The following is a 24,667-nucleotide window of genomic DNA, read 5'->3' as shown; positions in this document are numbered from 1 at the left end:
AGTTTAGGGAACTCGGAAGCAAAACGTTTTCAAAAGATGAATAAAAAGCTAAATGGCCAATCATCCACCCACCCTTCTTTGAATGGATTTCCTAACTGCATAGAGAACCCTCATCCCAAGACCAAAGGAAGGGAAGATCCAGAGACAAAGGCTTTGAGTGACAAGAGGGAGAAAACCCAGCGTCGACACCAAGCACAAGAGAGGTATGCTGCTTATAGGGTGGTTTAAGAGCTGCTTGGTTGCTTCTTCCACCACCAGGTCCTCTCTCCTCAATATTTCTTCTTGAGGGCTTCTTGGAGACAGCTACAGACTTCTAGAGCTGAGTCCCAGGGGACTACTGCAGCCTGGTATTTCCCAGGTTGACTCTTCTCCATCTCCAGGATCAGCCGGTGCATTGGGTAACCTCTTCTCGGGAACGCCACATCAGTGGACTTCATAGCCACAGATGGGCAGAAGTCATTGGCTCCATCGCCAACGTAGAAGACCCTCTCAAACCTGGTTCCCTCTTGAGCCCTCTCGGCCAGGTACTCTGTCAGGATCTTGCGCTTGCACATGTTAGATGGGCATCTCGGGCAGTTGTGCGAGTGATAAGGGCCTAAGGTGAAGTAGCCCCTTTTGTCAAAGCTGGACGGGTTGCTGAAGATTTTGCGGAAGAGGGAGTAGGCGCCGGCGGCCTTCAAGGCACATTCAATCCCGAACATGTTGGCGTCGGACATGAGGATGATCTCAAAGTGGTCCTGCTGTTTGGAAAGGAACTGGAAGAGGTCGCGCATGCCAGGAGAGAGGGGGATGTTTTCGTAGACGGCTTTGAAGTCCGCCATCTTCACACCTTGGTCGCCCATGTACTTCAAAACTCTCTGCATGTACTCGTTGTAGAAACCCTCACGGTAGGTTTGACGGATCGACTCTGGAAGCTGCTTTCCAGGAAGGGCCCGGAGGACAGAGTCGTCGCTGTTCTCATTGATGATCGTCTCATCGAAGTCAAAGATGAGCAGGTGTTTGGGGGGCTGCGTAGCCACAGTGTTCCCATCCTGCATCAACAACAGACACAAGACCCATTAAGACAAGCAACGCACCCACTGCTGATATTCATAATGCCTCCCCACTCCCAGGACAAGAGAGACAAGGAGGTTGGTCTCGACAGTGAAACAGGGGGGGAAAGACAGTAACGCACGCTAAGAAACATATTGAAACATATTGTTATCTCTCGATATACAAGAACATAAGGAGCTGCCGTTATCGAGTCAGACCCTTGTTCCGTCTAGATCACTGCCATATATAAGCGGTGGCTCTCCAGGTCTCCGACCGAGAAATTGCTTTTCCAGTGCCTGCTGAGATCTTTTAAACTGGTGACATCAGAGACTGAACCTGCACCCTTCTGTATGCAAAGCCTGTGCTCTGCCACCGAACAATCATTTTGTTTAAATTCTTAATTTGTTTGTTTTAATCCGGTCCTGTTACTAGTGCATGGGAATAGATGTTACAGCCCACGGAGAAGGGCATGGTGGCGAGCTGGGGCATCCCCCCCCCCTCACTGCATGTTCCCATTTCAGATCACAGCTGTCCCAGCCACCCCCACCGCCCCGGGCTGGTGAAGCAGGATAGATGCCATTTCTACCTTTGCATCCATAAAAACTAGCAAGTGAGGTTTTAACAATTCATATTGATACTGGAGAGATGTAACCCAGGGGTCCCCAATGTGGTATCCACTGGCACCGTGGCACCCGCCAACACCTTTTCTGGTGCCCGCCAAGTGTTTTTAGGAAGTGGGTGGGGTCAGGCAAGGCTTCTGATTGGCTGTGCAGGTTTTTTTAAAATGTTGCTTTCGCAGCAGCTGCCACCCCAGCAAAAGGATCTACACAGCAAAAGCACAAGGAAGGCTTCAAGAGGGGAATGGGCATGTTCATGGAGGCGAGGGGTATTTATAGCTACTAGTTAAAATAAATACTAGTCATGATGCATACCTATTCTCTCCAGGATGAGAGGACCATACCTATTATCTTAGGTGCTGTGGAACACAGGCAGGACAATGCTGCTGCAGTCGTCTTGTTTGGGGGCTTCCTAGAGACACCTGGTGGGCCACTGTGTGAACAGACTGCTAGACTTGATGGACCTTGGTCTGATCCAGCCTGGCCTTTTTTATGTTCCTACTGTGTTACTGAAGTTAAGTTGAAACCATCATTTTGTGGTTGGCTCCGCCTCCTGCAGCAGCCATTTTGTAGTTGTGCCCACCCTGCCACATCAGAAGTCCAAATGCGCCCGCAGGCTCAAAAAGATTGGGGACTCCGGAGGTAACAAATCTTGCTCTTCCCAGGGCGGCTGCAGTCACACAATGTTTTCAATCCTGCTGCCTTTGGCTGCCAGGTGCCCCGGAATATCGATGCCTTGCCTTCCAAATGTGCTTATGGGAAACCCCAGTGTGACAAAAGCCTAAAGATCTGAGGAGGGAGTAAATCTGGGTCTGCGGCAACGCGAGCGAACGATTTGGAAACGCTGACGCTGCCTGACAGCCCCTTTGCGCATCCTTCAGGCTTTGCTGGGATCTTAATCTTTTCCTCATATATCTTCAACCCTGACCATAAGAAGCTTAGCCACCAGTAAGAGAGATCAGGCTTTGCATTTTTCGTAAGCTGGGTCATGCTCCTTTGCGAACAAGACCATTACCGGCCTTGAAACTTCCATGTCAGTGACCCAAAAGGGCAACGACGGGAGACGGAAGAACTTCAGAACACATCGAATATGTTGTGTGTGTGTGTGAGAGAGAGACTATAACATCACATGGATCATTATTACTTTTAAAATCCCAAGCAATCATCTGCATAAGAAGCCTGGTTGGAATTCGGCTTCCTAAAATATTCACCTGTCAGCTTAAGGGGAAAAAAGGGTTGTAGTCCTCATGATTACAGAGTAGGGTTGCCAGGTCCCTCTTGGCAACCGGTGGGTGGTTTTTTTAGGGGCGGGGCCTGAGGATGGCGGGGTTTGGGGAGGGGAGGGACTTCAATGCCATAGAGTCCAATTGCCAAAGCAGCCATTTTCTCCAGGTGAACTGATCTCTATCGGGTGGAGATCAGTTGTAATAGCAGGAGATCTCCATCTAGTACCTGGAGGTTGGCAACCCTATTGCAGAGTTATTTACAGTGTCAGCAAAACCTACTCAGTGTTGGAGGGACAGAGCTTTTGAGCCCCAACCAGACTGCCTGGTTTCCCTCACCTCTTAACCGTTTGACATACCTTTGCCGTTTTGCGATGTGACCTTAATATACATTCAGCCCACCAATCAGAAATGAGGAAAGCCGACCGACAAAGACAGAGAGAGAGGTGTAGCCAAGATGTGGGCTGGCAGAAGCAAAGTAACTAAGGAAGCAAACAGCTGGACACGAGGCAGTTGGGGCTTTAACTTATGAAGCTGTATGTTGGAGCCCATCTGGACCCCAGAGAGGGTGGCCGGAGCCTCTGATTTGGACATCCCGCTTTGCAACAGCCCGGTGCGCCGAGAAGTGTGCTCACCTTGGAAAGGCACCGCAGCCCGACGCCTTCGAAGCACCTTTTCATCTTCAATCAATGCTTTACTGGCTACCACGGTACACTGGCCCGTGAGCGACACCCTCTCTCTGCATAAGGTCTCTTGGCTGCCAAACAAACCATAAGTCGTCATTTTTTTTTTTGAATGGACAAAACTTTGCTGAGCCTGGTCTGCCCTTTCAAGGCTCTTTCCGACACTAGAAAAAACAAACACACCTAACGTTCCTCCCAAACGCCTGGGAATGGCTGCTGGCTTTTGCCATCTGTGCCGCTGGCCCAAGAGCTGCCTTGGCCCTGCGGCGCTTCCACGTAACATTTCATTTTTGTTTCCTACTTCAACAAATCTCATGAGCAGTGGAGTAGATCAAAGGTAGGGTTCCCAAGAGAATCCCCGTATGTTCACAGTCTGGAGGATCTTCCAGGAGTTCCATCTCCATCGGTGTGAAATTCTGATGAAATAGTTTCGGAGACAATGTATGAAATTGCCTTATACCAGTGGTTCCCAAACTTTTCGGGCCACCGCCCCCTTGGTTCCACAAACTCAACCCCAGCGCCCGCTACCCTATCCTATAAAAGGCATTATCCAAAATAGGGGTTTGCATGACGCACTAAAGAAGACAATAAAATTTCAAAACAGTAACCATTAATTACACATCTATTCAAAAGCAAATTAAAACTTTTTAGTTGAAATTTATTCAGCAAAACTGATGAACTTGATCCAGCAGTACCAGCTCTTCAAAGTCTGGGGGAAAATTCTGATAGTTTCCACCAAATTTGCCAGCATGGTGCCATAGCTTGATCTACTGTAAATTAGTGAACAACACAGTTTAAGGGGCCCACCTCTGGCGCCCCCTGCTGCCCTCTTGCCTCTTAGTGCCCCCCTAAGTGATCCCACTCCCCACCAGGGGATGGTACTGTCCACTTTGGGAACCACTGCCTTATACCAAGTCAGACCACAGGTCCATCTAGCACAGTGGTTCCCAAAGTTGGCAGTACCACCCCCGGGGGGGCGGGGGATTACCTAGGGGGGCACTAAGAGGCAAGACGCCAACAGGGGAACGCCAGAGGTGGCCCCCTCCTTCAATTGTGTTGTTCACTAATTTACAGTCGATCAAGCTATGGCACCATGTGGCAAATTTGATGGAAACTATCAGAATTTCCCCCCAGACTTTGAAGAGCTGGTAGTGCTGGATCAAGTTCATCAGTTTTGTTGAATAAATTTTGGCTAAAAAAGTTTTAATTTGATTTTGAACAGATGTGCAATTAATTGCTACTGTTTTGAAGTTTTATTGTTATTACCTTCTTTAGTGAGTCATGCAAGCCCCTATTTTGAATAATGCTTTTTATAGGATAGGGGTTGAGCTTGTGGAACCAAGGACGCGGTGGGCCGAAAGGTTCGGGAACCACTGACGTAGCACAATGCAGTCTACTTTGACTGCCCGCAGATCTCCCGGATCTTGGCTAGAGGTCTTTCTTATCACCTGATCCTTTGGAACTGGAAGAGCCAGGGATTGAACCTGGGACCTTTGGCGTGCAAAACAGAAGCTCTACCACAGAGCCACAGCCACTTGGGACTTGGCAAGCCCTAGCTAAAGAGAAGGGAAGGGACTTATTTAAATTCAATATAAGGATTGGAGATGAGAACAAACCACTCTCTCCATGTTCAAACCCTTGCTGCTGAGAACGTTCTCCTCAGAGATATCCTTCCTTCAGGGTACTCCCTCTCTCATCCCCGCTCACAGTCATCGTTCCATCATTCCCACCCTTTCTCCCATGTTAGGATATGTCACAATCTTCCATTTATGAACGTAAAACATCCAGAAAGCTCAGAATTCAGATCCCTATACAGAGTGGGTGACTTGGGGTCAGTCCCTCTCTGCCTCAGCCTAACGTACCTCGCAGGGTTGTTTGTGAGAATAAAGTAAGGGAAGAAGAGCACCCTAGCCTCCTAAGAGGAAGGGCAAGACACAGGCATGACAGGCAGACACAGAACTACTGTCATTGGCCACTCTGGTGTTTTTTTTTTTAATTTACTCCATTTGTACCTCACTTTCCTCCCCAATAGGGACCCAAAGTGGCTTACAACGTTCTCCATTTCATCCTCACGACAACCTTGGGAGGTAGGTTAGGCTGAAAACGTGAGACTGGCTCAAGTTATGCCAGCAAGATCCCGTGGCAATGTGGGGATTTGCACCCGGGTCTCTCATATCTGAACACAGTACTCTAATTGTGATCCGAGATTGGCACTCAGTTGTCAAGGCACAGATTGAAAAAATCCCGAGGGCCGCATTCAACAGGAGCTGGAATGCCACAGAAGTCTAAAACACACAGCCTCAAACCAAACTCAGCAGCTAGAATTAGAGGAACCCACATGCACAATTGCTGATTTGGTAACAAAAATGTGATATCTGTGCAAATGACTCTAGAGTAAGATGGAAAATTTCTTCCTATGTTCTGCTGACCTCTTGTGGTCAGAAAGAGAAAGCAGAGTTCTGGGGCAAGAGAATGGTTGGCCAACACAAATTTTAAGCAAACACAGACACATTTATTTAGATATGTGTACTACGCTTTCTCCCCCATGAAGTCCCAACAGCACAATTCTCTCCTCTTCCATTTTTACCCTCACAAACAACCACAAGAGCCCTTAAGCATTCATTAATTGCCTTATGTTAAAAGCAAACAAACGTGAAAGCCAATTCTGAAAGAGTGGCAAAGCTTGAACACATGCAGCTGCCTTATACTGAACCAGACACCCTTGGTCCATCAAAGTCAGTATTGTCTACTCAGACAGGCAGCGGCTCTCCAGGGTCTCAGGCAGAGGTCTTTCACATCACCTACCTGCCTAGTCCCTTTAACTGGAGATGGCGGGGATTGAACCTAGGACCTTCTGCATGCCAAGCGGATGCTCTACCACTGAGCCACAGCCCCTCCCTTTTGTGAGATGGAGGTAGAATTTGGGTTAGCGGTGGTACGGAAGGCAGCCGGTCATTGCTACGCACGGCTGATTTTTGCTGCAAACTGGCAGAAAACCGACTTCCCAGAGATGTGTTTTAAAGAGGCACAGGAATATTTGGCAAATAAACCCGGCGTATGTGCTTTCAGAACAGCTTAGCATCTCAAATAAGATGGAGATGCACACAAAGTTCTTCACTCAGAGCACATAACCAGCACGCTTTCTAGCTAGCACCTGCAGGGAAAGGAACCTGCCCACTTGCTGGGTGGACTTGGGAGAATTCGAGACAGTGCGCACACAAAAAAAAATCATGTTTCCATGTCAAACACACCGACGTCACTCTATGGCTCTTCCTCTCCCCTACAGGATCAATCCTGTACAAAGCCACTGCTATTTGCAGGACTTCAAAGAGTTTTTGGGTACCACTCAGCAATTACTTTGGAGGTGTATAAAAGGGCTTTAAAGATCAGGGCTTGAAACACCTTTACCCCCCCCCCTTTGAACATCCAACCTCATGAAGAGTTCTGGAGAACTCGAAACCTTGTAGTTTAGGGTCATTTTGGTTGATCTGAACAAAGCTCATGGCTTACTTCATTTATACCCCCCTTTTCTCCCTAGTGGGGACCCAAGGGGGCGTACAACAGTCTCCCCTTCTCAATTTTTTCCTTCACAACAGCCCTGTGAGGTAGACTGGGCTGAGAGAGTGTGCGACTGCCTCAAAATCACCTGGCAAGTTTCCCTGGCATAGTAAGGATTTGAACCTGGGTCTTCCAGTCCCTAGTCCAACACCTTTATGTCGCTGCACCTCACTGGCTGTTGTTCTTGGATTTTAATTTGGATACAACTGACTACCACATTTTCCTTGCTTAAGGCACCTAATAGGTGGCCTGGACTGATTTTTAAGGGAATAGAAAGCTCTACCTAAGATGTGGTTTCGTACTGGAATTGTAGGTTCCTTTGGTATGGATCCTCCTACTGAGGGAAGAAGAAATTTGCTTTGAGCCCTGGAGGACAGGCCGACAAGTGATAAACTAAACTGGATTTTAAATACACACACATGCAGTGGGGTAGATCCACCCATCCTCCCAATAGCCTCCCTCCTGCCTGAGAATCCTTCTTCCACCTTAAGTGGCTCTTCTTCTAACAGAAGAGCCATTTAAGTTGGAGGAAGGCTTCAAACATGAGCCAAAAGGGAAAGTGGGATATAAATATTTAAACAGACTTTGCTCAGTGGAGCGGCAGGATAGGGGTAGGATAGGGTTGCCAGCTCTGGGTGGGGAAATACTGGGATATTGGGGTGGGGCCTGAGAAGGGCAGAGTTTGTGGAAGGACTTCAATGGGGTCTAATGCCATTGGGTCCACCTCCCAAAGTGGCCGTTTTCTCCAGGTGAGCTGATGTCTGTCGCCTGGAGATCATTTGTAACAGTGGGAGATCTCCAGCCACCACCCGGAGCCTGACAACCCTAGGGTAGGAATTCAAGCTTGGTGACATTCGTTGGAAGTGAAGGACTTTGCACTGTCTCTTAAGTCCAGACTTCAGAGGGGGACTATAAGAGAGTCAGAGAGATAGGTAGGTCAGGACACGGAACATACTTTCCCTTCTGCTGCTCTGTTGGCTTTCCCTTTGATGTGTAGACTGCTCCTCTCAGGGAATTTTGCTTCCTTCTGCATTAACACCTCTACACTTCTTCTCCCTCTTGGCACCATGAGGGCAGGACGTGCCTCCTGCATCTCCATCCATCCTCGCTAGTTAGACTAGGTTAAAAACCTACATCTTCTCTATCCTGTTTAGAATGGAGTTCCTTACACTAAAGGAATAATATTAGTTTTACAAAGGTAAAAAAAAGGCTCCCAGTGCAACTTGGTTCATAGCTAGGGTTGCCAACCTCCAGATACTAGAGTTTCCTCCTTGTTTCTTCGACTTTGCCATAGAGCACCTTTGGAGCTGCTACGCTTGCCATCATAGACGTTAGGTTATTAACCACCGTCTTCTATTTGGACTCTTTTGCCTTCATCTTCCTTTGGAGATCGCTATTATGCTATAAGCACCGTTGTTTGTTAATTGGACCAATTTTTGTATATAATTGTATTTTATATGTAATCACTTGTATTGTCTTTGTTGCACTTAGTTCGATAAGTTAGCTGCATTGAGTCTCTACTGTCTTTTCTACAACCTCCAGGTACTAGCTGGAGATCTCCCACTATTACAACTGACCCCCAGTTGTTAAGAGACCAGTTCCCCTGGAGAAAATGGCTGCTTTGGCAATTGGACTCTGTGGCATTGAAGTCCCTCCCCTCCCCCAAACCCCACCCTCCTCAGGCTCCCCCCCCCAAAAAAAACCTCCTGCCGGTGGCAAAGAGGGACCTGGCAACCCTATTTATAGCAGCACACAAACCAGAAGATGTGCTACTGCGTGTTATGTGCCCTTGAGCACCCTGCAGTTCTAAGGGGGTGAAAATCCCAACAAGGTTCACATGTCCCCCCTAGGGTTGCCAGGTCCCTCTTCTCCACTGGTGGGAGATTTTGGGGGCAGAGCCTGAGGAGGGTGGGGTTTGGGGACGGGAGGGACTTCAATGCCATAGAGTCCAATTGCCAAAGCAGCCATTTTTCTGCAGGTGATCTGATCTCTATCGGCTGGAGATCAGTTGAATTAGCAGATCTCCTGCTACTACCTGGCAGTTGAGAAAACCAGTACAGGAGCAATGCTGATAACAATGCCAATATATTATAGCTACATATACACTTTACAGTATGTGGTAATGAAGAACTGAGCTTTGTGCTCCGAAACCATCGTATTCTCGACTGTTCATCTTGCAGCATTTGTTTTGAGAAAAGACCAAGATAGTTATTTCAAAGGACTTATTTGATACTTACCTGATAGGATTTATATTTCAAATTAATTGTGGAATTTTGTACATCCTCTGTTGTACTGAACGTTTCATTACCACATACTGTAAAGTGTATATGTAGCTATAATATATTGGCATTGTTATCAGCATTGCTCCTGTGCTGGTTTTCTCATCCTCCTGATAATAGTACAGAGGTGTCTTTTTTTCTCCTTCGCCACCTGGCAGTTGGCAACCCTAGTCGCCCCCTCCCCCACTTTTGCAGAGACACTTGGTCACATCTGGATAATGCACAGAGCAACGGAAGCGAGAGTCAAATTGGAAAGCAAAGGTGTCCATCCCCAGCCCGGAGGAAGACTGAAGCGATCCAGGCGTCCCCCAAAGCTGCAAGCCTGCGTGTGCAGAGAGCAGAGGCTGAAACTTGTGAGCCTGGTGGCTTTTCATCTGCCTTCCCTCCACTCCAAGCCAGGGAAACAACTGCTGCCTGAAAACCCAGAGCTGCGGCAGAGCAGGCGCTTCTTCGCTCCAGCAGATGGCAAAGTTCTGAGGCCAGGACGGGTGTTTTCCGTTTCACAGGATGTTCTCTGTCCTAGGCTGCCCCTAGCTTGGCAAGCGGCGCGCACAACCCGTGGGATGTGTCGAGTCAGCAATGCCACCCGCTGCCCGTTAAACCCAGCAATACGTGGCACTGACTTTTTTTTTAGCATTTTATTTTCGGGGACGACCTGAGTCGGCCAGATTTTCAGGGTCAGCCTAACCCGCAGCCAGCCTGCCGACGTCCATCAATTACCTTCCTATGAAACAAGGGTGGGATTGAAAGAAGGGGTCAATTATCCCCACACCCTGTGTACTCTGGCAGATGGGGAAAGACAGACAGAGGGAGCTCCAGATTCCCGGTTCAGCCACCTCTGCCACAGATTGATGGAAACGTCTTGGCCAAGCCAGCCTTCCCCCTGCTTATTTTAGCATCCTTCTGTCTCGGGCAATTGCAAAAAGACAGCATAATAGGCACCTTTTCACTCGGAAGGAGGGCTCTGTGCTGTATGCTCACCCGGGCTGCATCCATAAGGCCAGAAACTACTCAGCCTAACCTACCTTGCAAGGTTGTTGTTGTGAGGGTAAGGTAGAAGAGGGAAGAATGATGTGAAAAACCCTTCTGGGTCTTGATCAGGGAGAAAAGTGCGATAGAAAATCGAAAATATCAATATCGCCAGTCTTTCTTTTACAACAAAATCCAACAAACTCAGCCCTGCTGCATTTATCGTCATATCCAGAGACTCCCTGTCATAGCCAAAAAATATCTCATCTCTTCCAGTTCAGACCCATTCTTCCCTCTGGCTGTCAATAATTGTTCATTGTTGGGTCCAATTGTAGTGTTGAAATCACCAGCAACTAACAACTTAGCTCTGGGATAGGATGTTACTAATCTTTCAGCGAAATCCCTTAGCTTCCTCCAATTACTCAATTACTCATCTTCAACAGGTGGTGAATAAACTGATATTACTGTAAGGGAATCATCTCTAAATTTTATCTATACAGCTAAGGCTAATGAAGTAAACGCCTTTGGCTCTGTTAAGGTACATTGTTGGGTGTTAGAAATTAAACAAGCCGTACCTGCTTTTGGGCGCCCTCCACTATGACAACAAAATAAAAATAAATGGAGAAGTCTCCTTTCCCTGATGTAAGTAAATAGCGTCCATTCACCTGTAAAGGAGAAATTAAATGGCGGCACAAGTTTGAGATGGGGCCAGGATACTTGAAGGGTCATCTCTTCCCATAGCATTGACCCCACCATTTAAGATCCTCCTCAAACCGTTCTCTTGGGTGGCATCCCAAGTAGGTTTGCCAACCTCCAGGTGGTGGCTGGAGAGCTCCTGCTATTACAACTGATCTCCAGGCGACAGAGATCGGTTCCCCTGGAGAAAATGGCCGCTTTGGAAAGGGGACTCTATGGCATCATACCCCATTGAAGCCCCTCCCCTCCTCAGGCTCCACCCCCCAAATCTCCAGGTATTTCCCAACCCAGAGCTGGCAACCCTAAACCTGAGCCAGGTCCTCACTGTTCCCACAGTGCAGTGTTACTTAACCTTTTCAAATCTGGGAAGGGTTGCCAGGTCCCTCTTCGCCACTGGCGGGAGGTTTTGGGGGCAGAGCCTGGAGAGGGTGGGGTTTGGGGAGGGGAGGGACTTTAATGCCATAGAGTCCAATTGCCAAAGCAGCCATTATCTCCAGGTGGACTGATCTCTATCGGCTGGAGATCCGTTGTAATAGCAGGAGATCTCCAGCTACTACCTGGAGGTTGAACACATGAAGCTGCCTTATATTGACTCAGACCCTTGGTCCATCAAAGTCAATGTTGTCTACTCAGACCGGCAGTGGCTCTCCAGGGTCTCAGGCATAGGTCTTTCACATCACTCACTTGCCTTGGCCCTTTAACTGGAGATGCCAGGGATTGAACCTGAGACCTTCTGCATGCCAAGCAGGTGCACTACCACTGAGCCACAGCCCCTCCCCTAGATCTGGAACCCGCTGAACTTCAAGCATGTGACCCAAGTCACGTGAGAGGAAGAAGGGGAGCCAGAGTTATGACCTCATTGAACCACACAAAGGAGCATAGCAATTAAGCCTGGAATACCATTGCATCTTCGGCATGCCGCCAATGCCCCAGTCTTAATGTGGTTGGTCAGGGTGTGGGGCCACTCACCCCGGCCATTAAGCCTAGATTGTCCAGATTGCACAGCAAGACGGCTGCTGCCTTCCTGCTCCCATAAGCTTCAGAACAATTAGCCGCTCAAGCCAACAGGGCACATGCAGGATGCACCTCGAGTCATTCTGTTTCTGGGAAAATGATTAGATACCTGGCCTCAGCCCAGGCCTCAATTTGGTTTAAATGCAACCAGGATGTACATTCAGCATTACTTCCTCATTTCAATTTCATTAGCACCTCAAAGGTGGAATCCCAAACCACGTGCACTGTGTGGGAGGGTTCAAGGACCCTGAATTTTGAAAATCAGAGTTGGGTATTGCAGAGCTGGGAAAGGCGTCAGCTCAGAGCGAGATGTATTCTTTTTTTTCTTTTTTCTTTTTTTTAAATTATACTATCAGCTTGGTTCTGGGTTTGGAAGTCTGCATCCTAAGATTTGGTTTAAAGCAAAAATGTTGCTAGCCCTCATGGCTGCACAAACAGGCATGAAAACGTTCAGGCAGTGGTGGGTTTAATTGATGTGTGTGTGGGAATTCTGAACAGGATTCCCAGTGCTCAGAAGGCAGATTTTCAGCGCCCTTCTGAGTAGAACAAGAACTTGTATGCAAAAATCATGTCGCTCACATACTTCGGTACAGAATTTTAAATTAAAAAAAAACAGCGTATGTATTGAAAATATTATACAACAGTCCTTAAAGACTTACAAACCTATCTCATTATAGTGAGCTCACTTCAATCAGATGCAAAAAGGTAAAGGTCCCCTGTGCAAACACCGGGTCATTACTGACCCATGGGGTGATGTCACATCCCAACGTTTCCTAGGCAGACTTTGTTTACGGAGTGGTTTGCCAGTGCCTTCCCCAGTCGTCTACACTTTACCCCCAGCAAGCTGGGTACTCATTTTACCGACCTCGGAAGGATGGAAGACTGAATCAGACTTCAGCTGAAACCAACTTTCATCGGGATCGAACTCAGGTCGCAAGCAGAGCTTTGACTGCAATTTACCACTCTGCACCACGGGGCTCGTACAATCAGATGTACTGGCTCTTACTATCAGATGTACTGAAGTACAAATCCATCATGTCTAGCTATATGCCCAGCAGAAGGGGAGTGGGGATTGTTATTTTATTTATTTACTTCATTTATAACCACACTTTTCTACCCTGTGGGGACCCAAAGTGTCTCCCACTTCTCCATTTTATCCTCACAACAACCCTGTGAGACAGGTTAGGGTGAGCCTGTGTGATTGGCCCAAGGTCACCCAGCAAATTTCTGTGGGATTCGAACCTGGGTCTCCCAGATCCTAGTCTGACACTTGAATTACGACAGCACACCATCTCTCTATAAAGAGAAGCTGGTGTAAAACCAGATCAAAAATAACAAATCAGTTCACCCAGATTAGGTGTGAGATCGTTCCAGCAAACAGTGGCTGTCAGTTGAGAAATGCGCTGTTAAGGCTCCTGTGTAATTTTGCTACTCTAGACAGACACCTCCAGAATTCCTTAAAATATGCATATCCCCTTCCAAGAAACTGGGCTCTAGGTGGCTTGCAATCAATTCAGCAAACCCACATATACAGAAACCACCAGACAGCAAAATCAAACATAGCAAGCCGAATGACAGCAGTCAAAACTTGAACTCCATTAAAAAACTGAGCAAACAGATTAGACTTGTCACTTTCCCTAAACTTCTGCAAAGGGGGAGTCCATCCTACCCTTCTCCAATATAGCCCCATTCCACACGGATGTCCTATGCCCTAACTCTGTGCCCAGGAGGATAAAAGGCACACTGTCTTCTGTCAAGGCACAATGCTTTCTTTTCTGGGAAATGCAGCCTGCAAATAAGGCACACATTTCACAACTCTCTGTGTGTGTGCCATTAAGTCGCAGCCGACTTAGGGCGACCCTGTAGGGTTTTCAAGGCAAGAGATGTTCAGAGGTGGTTTGCCATTGCCTGCCTCCGCGTCATGACCCTAGCAGTCCTTGGAGGTCACCCGTCCAAATTCTAACCAGGGCCGACCCTACTTAGCTTCTGAGATCTGACAAGATTAGGCTAGCCTGGGGCTATCCAGGTCAGGATTTCACAACTAGCTAGTCTGAAATCTTGTGGCCATGACTGCTTCAAACTTGCATTGCCGCTTTATCTGTCCCTATGGTGATCGTTGCTCCTGCTCAAACACTAACGCACGTGAACTGCTTTTCTTTTGGGGAATAGCAGCTGTGCAGTTGCGGAGCATCTGCTTTGCATGCAGAAAGTCCCAGGTTCAATCCTCAGGGAAGTAAATAAGTAAATTAACCCCACTTTACAGATGCAAGAACCAAGGTGGCGTGTGAGAGGCACCCAAGGTCACACATCAAGCAGGAGACAGATGGGGCATTTGAACCCGGGTCTCCCGTGTATGCACTTCTTCCTGTCTGGCAGCTGTAGGGGACAAATAACTTCTCAGCTGAGATTAAGGTCATCCAGGACAGAGAGGAATTGCAGCACAATAACAGCTTCATCCAGCAAGGGAGGGAGGTGAGGAGCATTGTTTTGCCAGCGGCATGAGATCTGGACTGGGTTTTTGTTCCATTTGCAGTTTTTTTAGCCTGGCTGGGGAGCACGAGCCAAAGAGCAGAAGCAAAAGGGCTCTTAGCTGGTAGAGAGTCGGAGAAACTGATCTCAGACTTGCCCAAGATGTGGAGAATTGTTTGCTTCTGTTTCTGTATCTAAATTGTATTTGTGGGTCTTCACTGGGGTGAAACCCCCCCCCCCCGCCAAATTTCTCCCCATCAAGCTGCTGATGATTTGAGGAAGGAAGGTTTTTTTAAAAAAACACTGCTTGCGTCAATTCCATTTGAGTTCCTTTGGTGTTGCACTCTAGAGATTTCGAAATTGTCTTCCCATCAGAGGTGAGGCAGTTCCCTTTCTCAACTCAGAAGGCAGGATCGAGTCAAAACACCACCAGGCTCTCCGTCCTATTTCCCCGTGTCCCCGTTTAACCTTCCGTGAGCCATTCCTTTTGCTCGCAGGCCCAGCGCATGCGAAACATTACTTGAACTGTTCTGTATTCCCCCCCCCCACTGAGTCATGTACATCTTTGTCAATCATCACACCCAAATAAAAAGAGAGTTGGGCAGCGGAGGGGGGGGAAGGGGGGGGGAGAAACCGCAGCAGCACACACTTTGAAAAACAAATTCAAAAAAGGAGAAGCCAAAAGATAATACAGCAGAAAGATAATACAGCAGAAAGATAATACAGGCTGCTGATCCATCTAACCGGGCAATTCTGAATTCCCTTCCCCCCCGCCCCCCCAGTCTTTCAGACATATCTAGCTTTCGACAGACAATAGTGGTTCATTGTCTATTGGCATAATACTTCATTATGGGCCAATGTGCGTATGCCCTGGAGAGGAGAATGGGTTTGTATTTATTTCATATTTATCCCACTCCTCCTGCAAGGAGGTACCATGCATGCCATTTTTTCTAGCAAGCCTGTGAGGCAGGCTGAGAGAATGAAGAAGAGTTGGTTTTTATATGCTGACTTTCTCTACCACTTAAGAATCAAACCAGCTTACAATCACCTTCCCTTCCCCTCCCCACAACAGACACCCTGTGAGGTAGGTGGAGCTGAGAGAGCGCTAAGAGAACTGTGTCTAGCCCAAGGTCACCCAGCGGGCTTCATGTGTAGGAGTGGCGAAACCAACCCAGTTCACCAGATTAGCGTCCGCCGCTCCAAACCACCACTCTTAACCGCTACACCACGCTGGCTCTCACCTTAAGGTCACAGCCAGTGAGCTGAATAACTGAGTGGGAATTTGAACTCAGAACGCTCCAATTCTAATTAAAACAATGTTTTCATTGTTCTAATGTCTTTGTACTTTAGCTCTGGTTTTAATGATTTGTGTTTTTTATAGGGTTTTTTAAAATGGTTTTCAAGTGTCATTTTACTATGTATATTTTAATTTGTTAGCTGCCTCAGTGGCCGTCGTGAGGGCAGATGGGCAGGATATAAATGTTGTAAAGTAACTAGTTTAACACTTGGGACCATAACAAACCAGCCCTTGTTATGTATTTCAAGGCTTTCCAAGGCAGGGCGGATCGACCCGCTAGCGCCGGGACACGGGGGATTCTAATCTCGTCCAGACAGGTTCCCCGATCACAGTGCTCGACTTTCCCACCTTAGGAATGAATGCAATCCTCCTGTTATGCAGATATAAAAAAAGCCCTACAATTTAAAACCACTTTTATGGAAGGAGGTAAATCTTCTCCCTCTGCCCCAGCAAATCCAGCCACGAAGAACCAAGCATTTGCCTCTCTCTTTTGTACCATTTTCTTTCCTTTGAAAAGATCTACTCTGTTTTACTTGGCCAACGTTCTTACAGAAATGATAAATGTGTCTGGTTGAACCACTTCAGACTGCAAGGGGAGAGAGGAATGGCGGGGGGTAGTCCAGTTTTTAAAATCCCTCCATATAGAAAACCAGCAGTTCAGGGAGGAGGCTCTGCTAGAATTCTCCCTGTTTATTTTCTGTATGAGAACCAGCGTGGTGTAGTAGTTAAGGTGTCGGATTAGGATCTGGGAAACCTGGGATCAAACCCCACTCTAACTATCAAACCCCACTCTGCCATGGAAACTTGCTGAGTGACCTTGGGCCAGTCACACACTCTCAGCCTCAACCCTGATAAGTATTTGGATGGGAGACCTCCAGGAATACCAAAGGTGTGACGCAGAGGCAGGCAATGGCAAACCACCTCTGAAATGTCTCTTGCCTTGAAAACCCTACGGGGTCGCCAAAAGTCAGCTGTGACTTGACTATAATAAAAAATTCTGTATGCAGGGAATGTTTGTATGGCGCATATGAGCGCCTACCAGAAGTCTGAAGGGGTATGGCTCAGACACAGATTTTTACCTGAGTAAGGAGGAGCCCCGTGGCGCAGAGTGGTTAGCTGCAGTACTGCAGTCTGAGCTCTGCTCTTGACCTGAGTTTGATCCCGACAGATGTTGGTTTCACGTAGCCGGCTCAAGGTAGACTCAGCTTTCCATCCTTCCGAGGTCGGTAAAATGAGGACCCAGCTTGCTGGGGGTAAAGGGAAGATGACTGGGGAAGGCACCAGCAAACCACCCCGTAAACATAGTCTGCCCAGTTAACATCGGGATGTGATGGGTCAGGAATGACCCGGTGCTTGCACAGGGGACCTTTACCTTAAGGCTAAGCCTAGTAAGAAGTAATGCAAATTTGCAAGCTGGCCCTATAAACAGAAGATCTCTTGTTCTAATACAGCACTTCACCGCAGGGTGGTTTACGACCCCTAGATCATTCATCCTTCCACTGACCCTGCAAGGTAGGTGGAGAGGCAGCCCTTTATTTATTTGTTCCTCGCTTTTCTCCCCAGTGGTGACCCAAAGTTGTTTATGATATTCTCTCTTTTGTTTTTACCCTCACACCAACCCTGTGAGGTACGTGAGGACGAGAAAAAGTGACTCAAGGTCACCCCAGTGAGCTTCCATAGCAGAGAGGGCACTCAAACCTGGGTGTACCAGATACTAGTCCAGCACTCTAACCATTACACCACGCTACCACGGGGCCATGCTGTAGTCGGCATGTGCCACTGCATTGAAATTGGAGCCCAGAGCTGGCCGAGGGCTATAGGATCAGATGCCATTAAGCTGGGAACAGGAGTCATTTTTAACTGCTGCCTGTGCTGGCTCGGGAAGGGGCAGTTGCTTCATTTTAATCCAGTGATTTCAACCCAGAGGGCTTTTTTTCTTTAAAATGCATTTAGCTGGTTTCCAAATGTAGCTTCTGCTGTAGATTGTTCTTTGAAAAAGCTGGCACAGAGTCTGAAATCCCTCCTTCCACTGATGAAAACACGTGACTTGATCAGAGGCTGCTGATCTGCGGAGTCCCCCAGAAGGGAAACACACACCCAAACACCTGACCCAGAAAAAAAAAAAAAAAGAGCTTAAGGAAAAACAAACAAGTTAGAAGGGAAATTGAAATAGGATGAAATAGAACTGTGTATGGAGAAGCCTGTGTTTACACTGGCAGGCCTTTCGTCCAGAAGAAAACAGCTTGCTTGTTTGGGGAGGATCTCGCCGATGCTATATTTGAAGGTGTCTAAGCCACTATTTCAAACACGGCATTCAATTATTCTCCCTCTTATGCAGCTGCCGTCCAAGAGAATCCAAGTGTCACAACTTGGTTTGGCAGTTTGCTACCTGGACGGAGAGGACAGGAACACGGGAATGCCAAGGATAACTTCATGGGGAAATAGAGGAGAAACTATTGATTAAGTTGAGCCAGGACATCAGGAAGATGAGTCAAAGCATACAAGTATTGGGGAGACTGGAAGGGGAAACCCCAGTGATTAGAATTGCGTGGGTGCAGAGAAGGTGTGAGTGGAAGTAATTTTGGGCTTATGGCAGCAAGTTTAACTTGCTGCCATAAGTATTTGGGGCAGTGAAGAAATCCAGGTTTCCAGCTTCCTGAGTAAGAGCCAATATCTTTTCATAAGAGCAATATACAACTTCGGACAACATTCTATGACCTCACCCTCCCCTCCAGTTAATAGCTTCATCACACTGGCATCAGAGCCAACCCCCAAGCCCAGGGGATGGCTTTCAAGCCATGGCTATGTGTATTTGCACAGTTGCATTACACAGGCATAGGACATAGAATCATAGAGTTGGAAAGGACCACCAGGGTCATCTAGTCCAACCTCCTGCACAAAGCAGGAAATTAACAATTACCCCCCCACACACCCAGTGACCCCTACTCCATGCCCAGAAGATGGCCAAGATGCCCTCCCTCTCATGAACTACCTAAGTTCATAGCATCAGAATTGTTGACAGATGGCCATCTAGCGTCTGCTTAAAAACCTCCAGGGAAGGAGTGCTTACCACCTCCCAAGGAAGCCTGTTCCACATGACAATTGGCAAATTGCATTCTGATAATTTCAGCTTTCTCTATTTTATATTTCCAAGTTTTGGTACCCTGGAGAATTCTGCACTATGCCCAAAGGCAGGAACAATGCAAAAACAAGTCAATAAGTACACTGACTTACTTTCCATTATTTAGCTGGATTGATTCAATAAAGGAAGCCATGGCTTTCAGTCTGCAAGACCTGAGTAAGGCTGATAACAATAGGACCTTTTGGAGGACATTAATGCTGGAGGTGGAAAGTGTTGTCATGTCATAGATGATTTATGGCGACCCAGTAGGGTTTTCAAGGCAAGAGAAATTCGGAGGCGGTTTGCCGTTGCCTGCCTCCGCACGGGCTGACAGAGTTCTGAGAGAACCGTGACCGGCCCAGGGTCACCCAGCAGGCTTCATGTGGAGGAGTGGGGAATTGAACCCGGGTCCCCAGATTAGAGTCCGCTGCTCTTAACCACTATAGAACGATGGCTCTCCGTTAATTCTTAGGACGGCCACTTCACGGCACTTAACACACATCAGAGAATCCCATGCTCTTGAGATCTGAATCCAATTTATGGCAGAAGAGACAATCTGCTGCTCACAGTTGCTATAGTACCAATGCAGCCTTTGAGGTTCCACCGTTCCTCTCTTATTTCTCCAGGGCTCTATATGGATGTCAGCTCCAGTTCTGGGAGCGTGACACAGTAATCTTGATGCTACTGTTCCTGACAAGATTACCATATGCAGAGGGGCAGAGGAGACCACCAGGGATTTATTTAAATAGCATTGGCCCTAGAAACGTATTGGGTTCAAAGATCTGCTCAGCTCGTTGGCTTGAACAAGCCCCTCTTCCTTATATATCTAAAGAAGTAAAAGCTTCTGCTGGAAAACTCCAGTTCACCTGGAGTCCAGGTTTCTTTCCTCTTTGTTGCAACTGCCCATATTTGAAAGAGAAACCGCCACACACAGCACAGCTTAGGAGACAAGGCGGGGGAAGGACAGTTAGGTGGACAAGTCAAAAAATGCTGCATGAACACTCTTAATACTGGGGAAAGTCCGCATGCACTTGGTGTGGGGTTAGAACATTGGACTAGGATCTGGGAGACCCAAGTTCGAATCCCCACTCTGCTGTGGAAGCTCAGTAGGTGATCTTGGGGCCTGTCAGTCTCTCTCAGGTGAAGAAGAAGAAGAGTTGGTTTTTATATGCCAACTTCCTCTACCACTTAAGGGAGAATCAAACTGACTTACAATCACCTTCCCACAACAGACACCCTGAGAGGTAGGTGGGGCTGAGACAGTTCTAAGAGCTGTGACTTGCCCCAGGTCACCCAGCTGGCTTCATGTGGAGGAGTGGGGAAACCAGCCCGGTTCACCAGATTAGTGTCCGCTGCTCATGTGGAGGAGTGGGGAATCATACCCGGTTCTCCAGATTAAAGTCCACTGCTCCAAGCCACCACCTTTAACCACTATACCACCCTGGTTAACCTTATATGACAGGCGTGTTGGAAGAGGGAAGAATGATGTAAGCTGCTGTGGGTCTCCATTGGGGAGAAAAGCGGGGTGTAAGTATTTACATAACCCAATTGCTCCCAGCTACTTGTTTCCAAAGCACTGCCACATTGCATTGCCTTGCTGCATCAAGAGTATCCCTGAAGGTCTGTGTCTAGAGCACCAAAACGGGGGGGGGGGGGGCTTGCATGGGTCACAGACCTTCAGTTCAATCTCTTTATAGCCTTCTCTAAACCCAGCTGCTTCTTGGATTCCTTCAGTCCAGTTTGCCTGGAATCGGTTTGGGATTTAAGCTTCCCAATTCAGCAACTGGTAGAAAATGTGCAAAATGAACCTTGCCTGGTACTAATGGAGCAAATCTCTAGAACTGCCTCCCCAGAGACAGCCTCACAACCTCTAAGCGACTGCCTGCATTCAGTCTCCCCTCTCTGGCTCACTGTCCCTGGCTCTGCCATGGCCAACGGATACTTCTATTGCTCCCGGTACCCCAACACCAAGAGCTTTTGCCCAGAACACCCAAAGAGCTTTATAAATCTAAGTACCTCATTGGACTACAGGCAATGTGCCCCCCCAATTCACTCTTTCTTCCAACTTCAGCTGGTATCTCATTTGTCATTTTGGTGGCTCCCAACCTGCCTGGGAGAACCCCCCCCCCCAAAGACCCACTGCCAGATACAACAGGAGGAAAAAGTGGAGGATGTGGGGGGGGGATGTCCACCTTTCTCTTTCTCCTCCCACCTCCCCCAAGACAAATGTCCAAGCCCCAAGACAAGACAGATCATGCAACCTACAAAATTAATTGTTTTGCATGGAAATCAAAACAAAAAAGGTTGGGGAGTGAAAGTCTTATGAGCTCACAGAACAGAGCAAAGAAGGGGATATCCTCAGTGAGAATACTGATTCCAGGCCTTCTAAAAACGTTCGGAATGGGACAAGGGAGGGAACACATGAAGCTGCCTTCTACTGAATCAGACCCTTGGTCCATCAAAGTCAGTATTGTCTACTCAGACTGGCAGCGGCTCTCCAGGCAGAGGTCTTTCCCATCACCTTCTTGCCTAGTCCCTTTAACTGGAGATGCTGGGGATTGAACCTGGGATTGAGCCTTCATGACAAGCAGATGCTCTACCACTGAGCTACAGCCCTTCCAAGAGTTACTCTTTGGAAGACCAAAGAGTAACTCCTGGAGGCATACCTAAACACTTCTTGGACATTCTGAGCACAGATGCACCCCCTCCCCCCCCAACAACAGCCTGTAGGATCATGGATCAGACCGCCTTCCTCCCTTTCCAGCACCCCTGTCCATCACTCTCCCTTCGCCTTGGAGGCTTCCCCCCCCCCAGCTGCCAGGGAGGTTGCACTGCCAAAGAAGTCTTAAATGTCGTTTTGCGCCCTTTATTTGAGCGGCAAAATGGACAACCTTCCCAACGGGTTCGGACTCAGCCGTGCACCCCAAATTCGTCTTCCAACACTAATTCCTCCACCCACCCCCCTGGGACACCCAGAGCTCACTATTTCGACCTATCCTTCCCCCTCCTGGTTATGGCACCAAACAGGCATACAGAATCTCCCCCCCCCCCTCCAACTTCTATGCTAGAACATGCAATCTCCCACCACCTTCCCTTCCTCTTCCCTTCTCCCTGGCTACTCAAAGGCACTTGGCTTTCACCCCTTCCTAACATCTCCCCCCCCCATCTCACCACCACCTGCCTCCTCCGGTGTCCCCTTTGCCCTTGGGCCAGTCCTGAACTCTCCCCCCACCCCCAGCGCTGCGGACTCACGTGCGTTCTTGGATCGGACGCCGGTTTAAGAGGAGGGGTGGAGGAGGGGGGTGGAGGAAGGGGGGTAGAAGATGCCTAGTTTCGGTTCAGACTTGAACTTTGCTCACTGCATGGCTCTTCTTCTTTGGCTTGGGGGTGGGGGGGGGGAGAGAGAGAGAGAAGCAGCTCTCCCTCCCAGTCCAGCAGTGGGACCAGGAGGGAGAGGTCCCCCCTTCTATAAGGAAGGGCGGGGACAGGGGGCGCGGCCGAAGACCTACCCGGCTTCTGCCCCCCCCTCTACCACATCTCCCCACCCCCGTTGCAGGGAAGACCCCCCGCGATCCCCCCACCCCCCCGCCGCCCCCGATCCTCTGGAAAGAGACGGAAACTAAGCCCGGCGCGTTTGCAACACAGGACAACCGCAGTCCCCCCACGTCACAAGCGAGGCGGCCAATAGGAGCGGCTCCCGAACACAGATCAAAGGGGGAGAGACCGCAACAGAGAAACAGCATCGATTAGCGCGCGCTCTCCCCCCCCCCCCCACCTCCCCTTTCCCAGGGGCATTTCAGGACAGGAGCAGCGACCCCTGACGTTTGCCCCGGGAAACTGCCCCGCCTGGGTGAAACTGCCCCGCGGATGGCCCCGGCTGCTTTGCAAGCGATGCCTGGCCTCGCAGCGGGCTGCAGCAGCAAGCGGAGGGAACCCGAGTCGAAGCCCAGACCCACCTGTGCCATCGCTCCAAGAGGATGCGGATCAAAGGCCGCCAGCCGGGAAGCGGCCTGAGCTCGAACTGGGTCACCTGCTCGGACTCCTCCGGAGCTTAAGGGCCCCGGACGAGGAGGAAGAACTTCTGACGCCATCCGCCTGGCTTGCCATCCCGTGCCCTGGAGCCAGATTCTCCCGATAAGGCTTATTGTAAACGTCTCGCCTATCGTATTCCCTATTACTATGTATGGGTGTGAAAGCTGGACAGTGAAGAAAGCGGATAGGAAGAAAATAGATTCCTTTGAAATGTGGTGTTGGAGGAGAGGGTTACGGATTCCGTGGACTGCCAAAAAAACAAATCAGTGGGTTATAGATCAAATCAAGCCTGAACTGACCCCAGAAGCTAAAATGACTAAACTGAGGCTGTCGTATTTTGGTCATGTCGTGAGACGACAAGAGTCACTGGAAAGGACAGTCATGCTAGGAAAAGTGGAGGGCGGCAGGAAAAGAGGCAGACCCAGCAAGAGATGGATTGACTCAATAAAGGAAGCCACAGCCTTCAATTTGCAAGATCTGAACAAGGCTGTCAAAGATAGGACATTTTGGAGGACTTTCATTCATAGGGTCGCCGTGAGTCGGAAGCGACTTGGCGGCACTTAACACACACACAAACGTCTCGCCAATGGGAGGCGAGTCTCCGAAAAGCCGGCTCAGAGGCAAGGAATGCTAATGGGGCGCTCATCACCCGGCTGAGCTGTGCTTTGAGCAAGGCCGCGGTTCCGTGGGAAGCGCAAGGAAAAGCGAAGGATGGGGACACAGAGGCACGTGTCCCAAGGATGCCAAGCATTTCCTGTCATTTTTAAAGCGAGCTTTTAAGGCCCGGTGGTGGCAAAGATGTATTCGACAGCTTGTAGGATAAGGACCATGAGTGATCTTGGCCTCCTCATTCTGTCTTGGCCTCTCTTACCCCACAGGGTTGTTGTGAATAGAAAATGGGGGGAGGGAACAGTGTGCCACCACCCTGATCTCCTTGGAGGTTGGGCAGGATCAAAATGTCAACCACCCCAAGTTCCTTAGAGCAAAACCGAAATACAATGAATAAATGCCTGCTGAACTCTGAAAATGTTGAGATCCTCCGTCCAAATTCACAGTACCCCGGAACTTGAACATCCTGCCCTTTGTCCCTTCACCTCCCTACGACTGACAAAATAAGATACATTAAGTAAATATCCTGACTCAATAAAGGAAGCCACAGCCTTCAATTTGCAAGATCTGAACAAGGCTGTCAAAGATAGGACATTTTGGAGTACTTTCATTCATAGGGTCGCCATGAGTCGGAAGCGACTTGACGGCACTTAACACACACAAGTAAATATCCTCAATTCACATCACTTACAAAGGGTGTGGAGTAGAGCTATTCTTGATAATTTGGATTGTCTGAAGATGTAACTTTTTTTAAAAAAAGAGTACCTAATGCCCTGCATGCTGCTTCCCAATTGTAATTAGCAGCATCACCTATAAAGGATGAGAAAAGCTAAGCTACCGAGTGGTGGAGCAGATCACGCATTGCATGTAGAAGATCCTAGTTCTGTGTCTGGAATCTCATGCTAAAGAGTCTTCGGTAGGAGGATCAGGGAAAGAAGTCCGTTTGCCAGAACCAACATTATTGGCACAAGCAAATGAAACATGTCTGACTTAATTTATGATTTCCAGGGTTTTTTTTTGCCCCCTGAAATAAGTTACTCCTCAATCCAAGAATGAGGGAGGAGAAAC

The 24,667-nt window shown here is 48.5% G+C and overlaps 1 protein-coding gene across 1 annotated transcript; it reads right to left on the bottom strand.

Moving 5' to 3' along the window:
* Positions 1–269: 269 nt before the first annotated feature.
* On the bottom strand, positions 270–23,049 carry PHOSPHO1 (phosphoethanolamine/phosphocholine phosphatase 1). Its single transcript, XM_056864621.1, has 3 exons — positions 22,915–23,049; positions 22,211–22,285; positions 270–1,031 (listed from the first exon to the last, which is right to left on the bottom strand). The coding sequence occupies exons 1-3, from the start codon at positions 23,047–23,049 to the stop codon at positions 270–272; spliced, it is 972 nt and encodes a 323-aa protein (XP_056720599.1).
* Positions 23,050–24,667: the final 1,618 nt, after the last annotated feature.

This window comes from Euleptes europaea, chromosome 18 (genome assembly GCF_029931775.1).
Source record: "Euleptes europaea isolate rEulEur1 chromosome 18, rEulEur1.hap1, whole genome shotgun sequence".
Taxonomy (NCBI): domain Eukaryota; kingdom Metazoa; phylum Chordata; class Lepidosauria; order Squamata; family Sphaerodactylidae; genus Euleptes; species Euleptes europaea.
The sequence above is the reverse complement of the archived record's forward strand: the minus strand, read 5'-3'. Positions and strand labels throughout refer to the sequence as shown.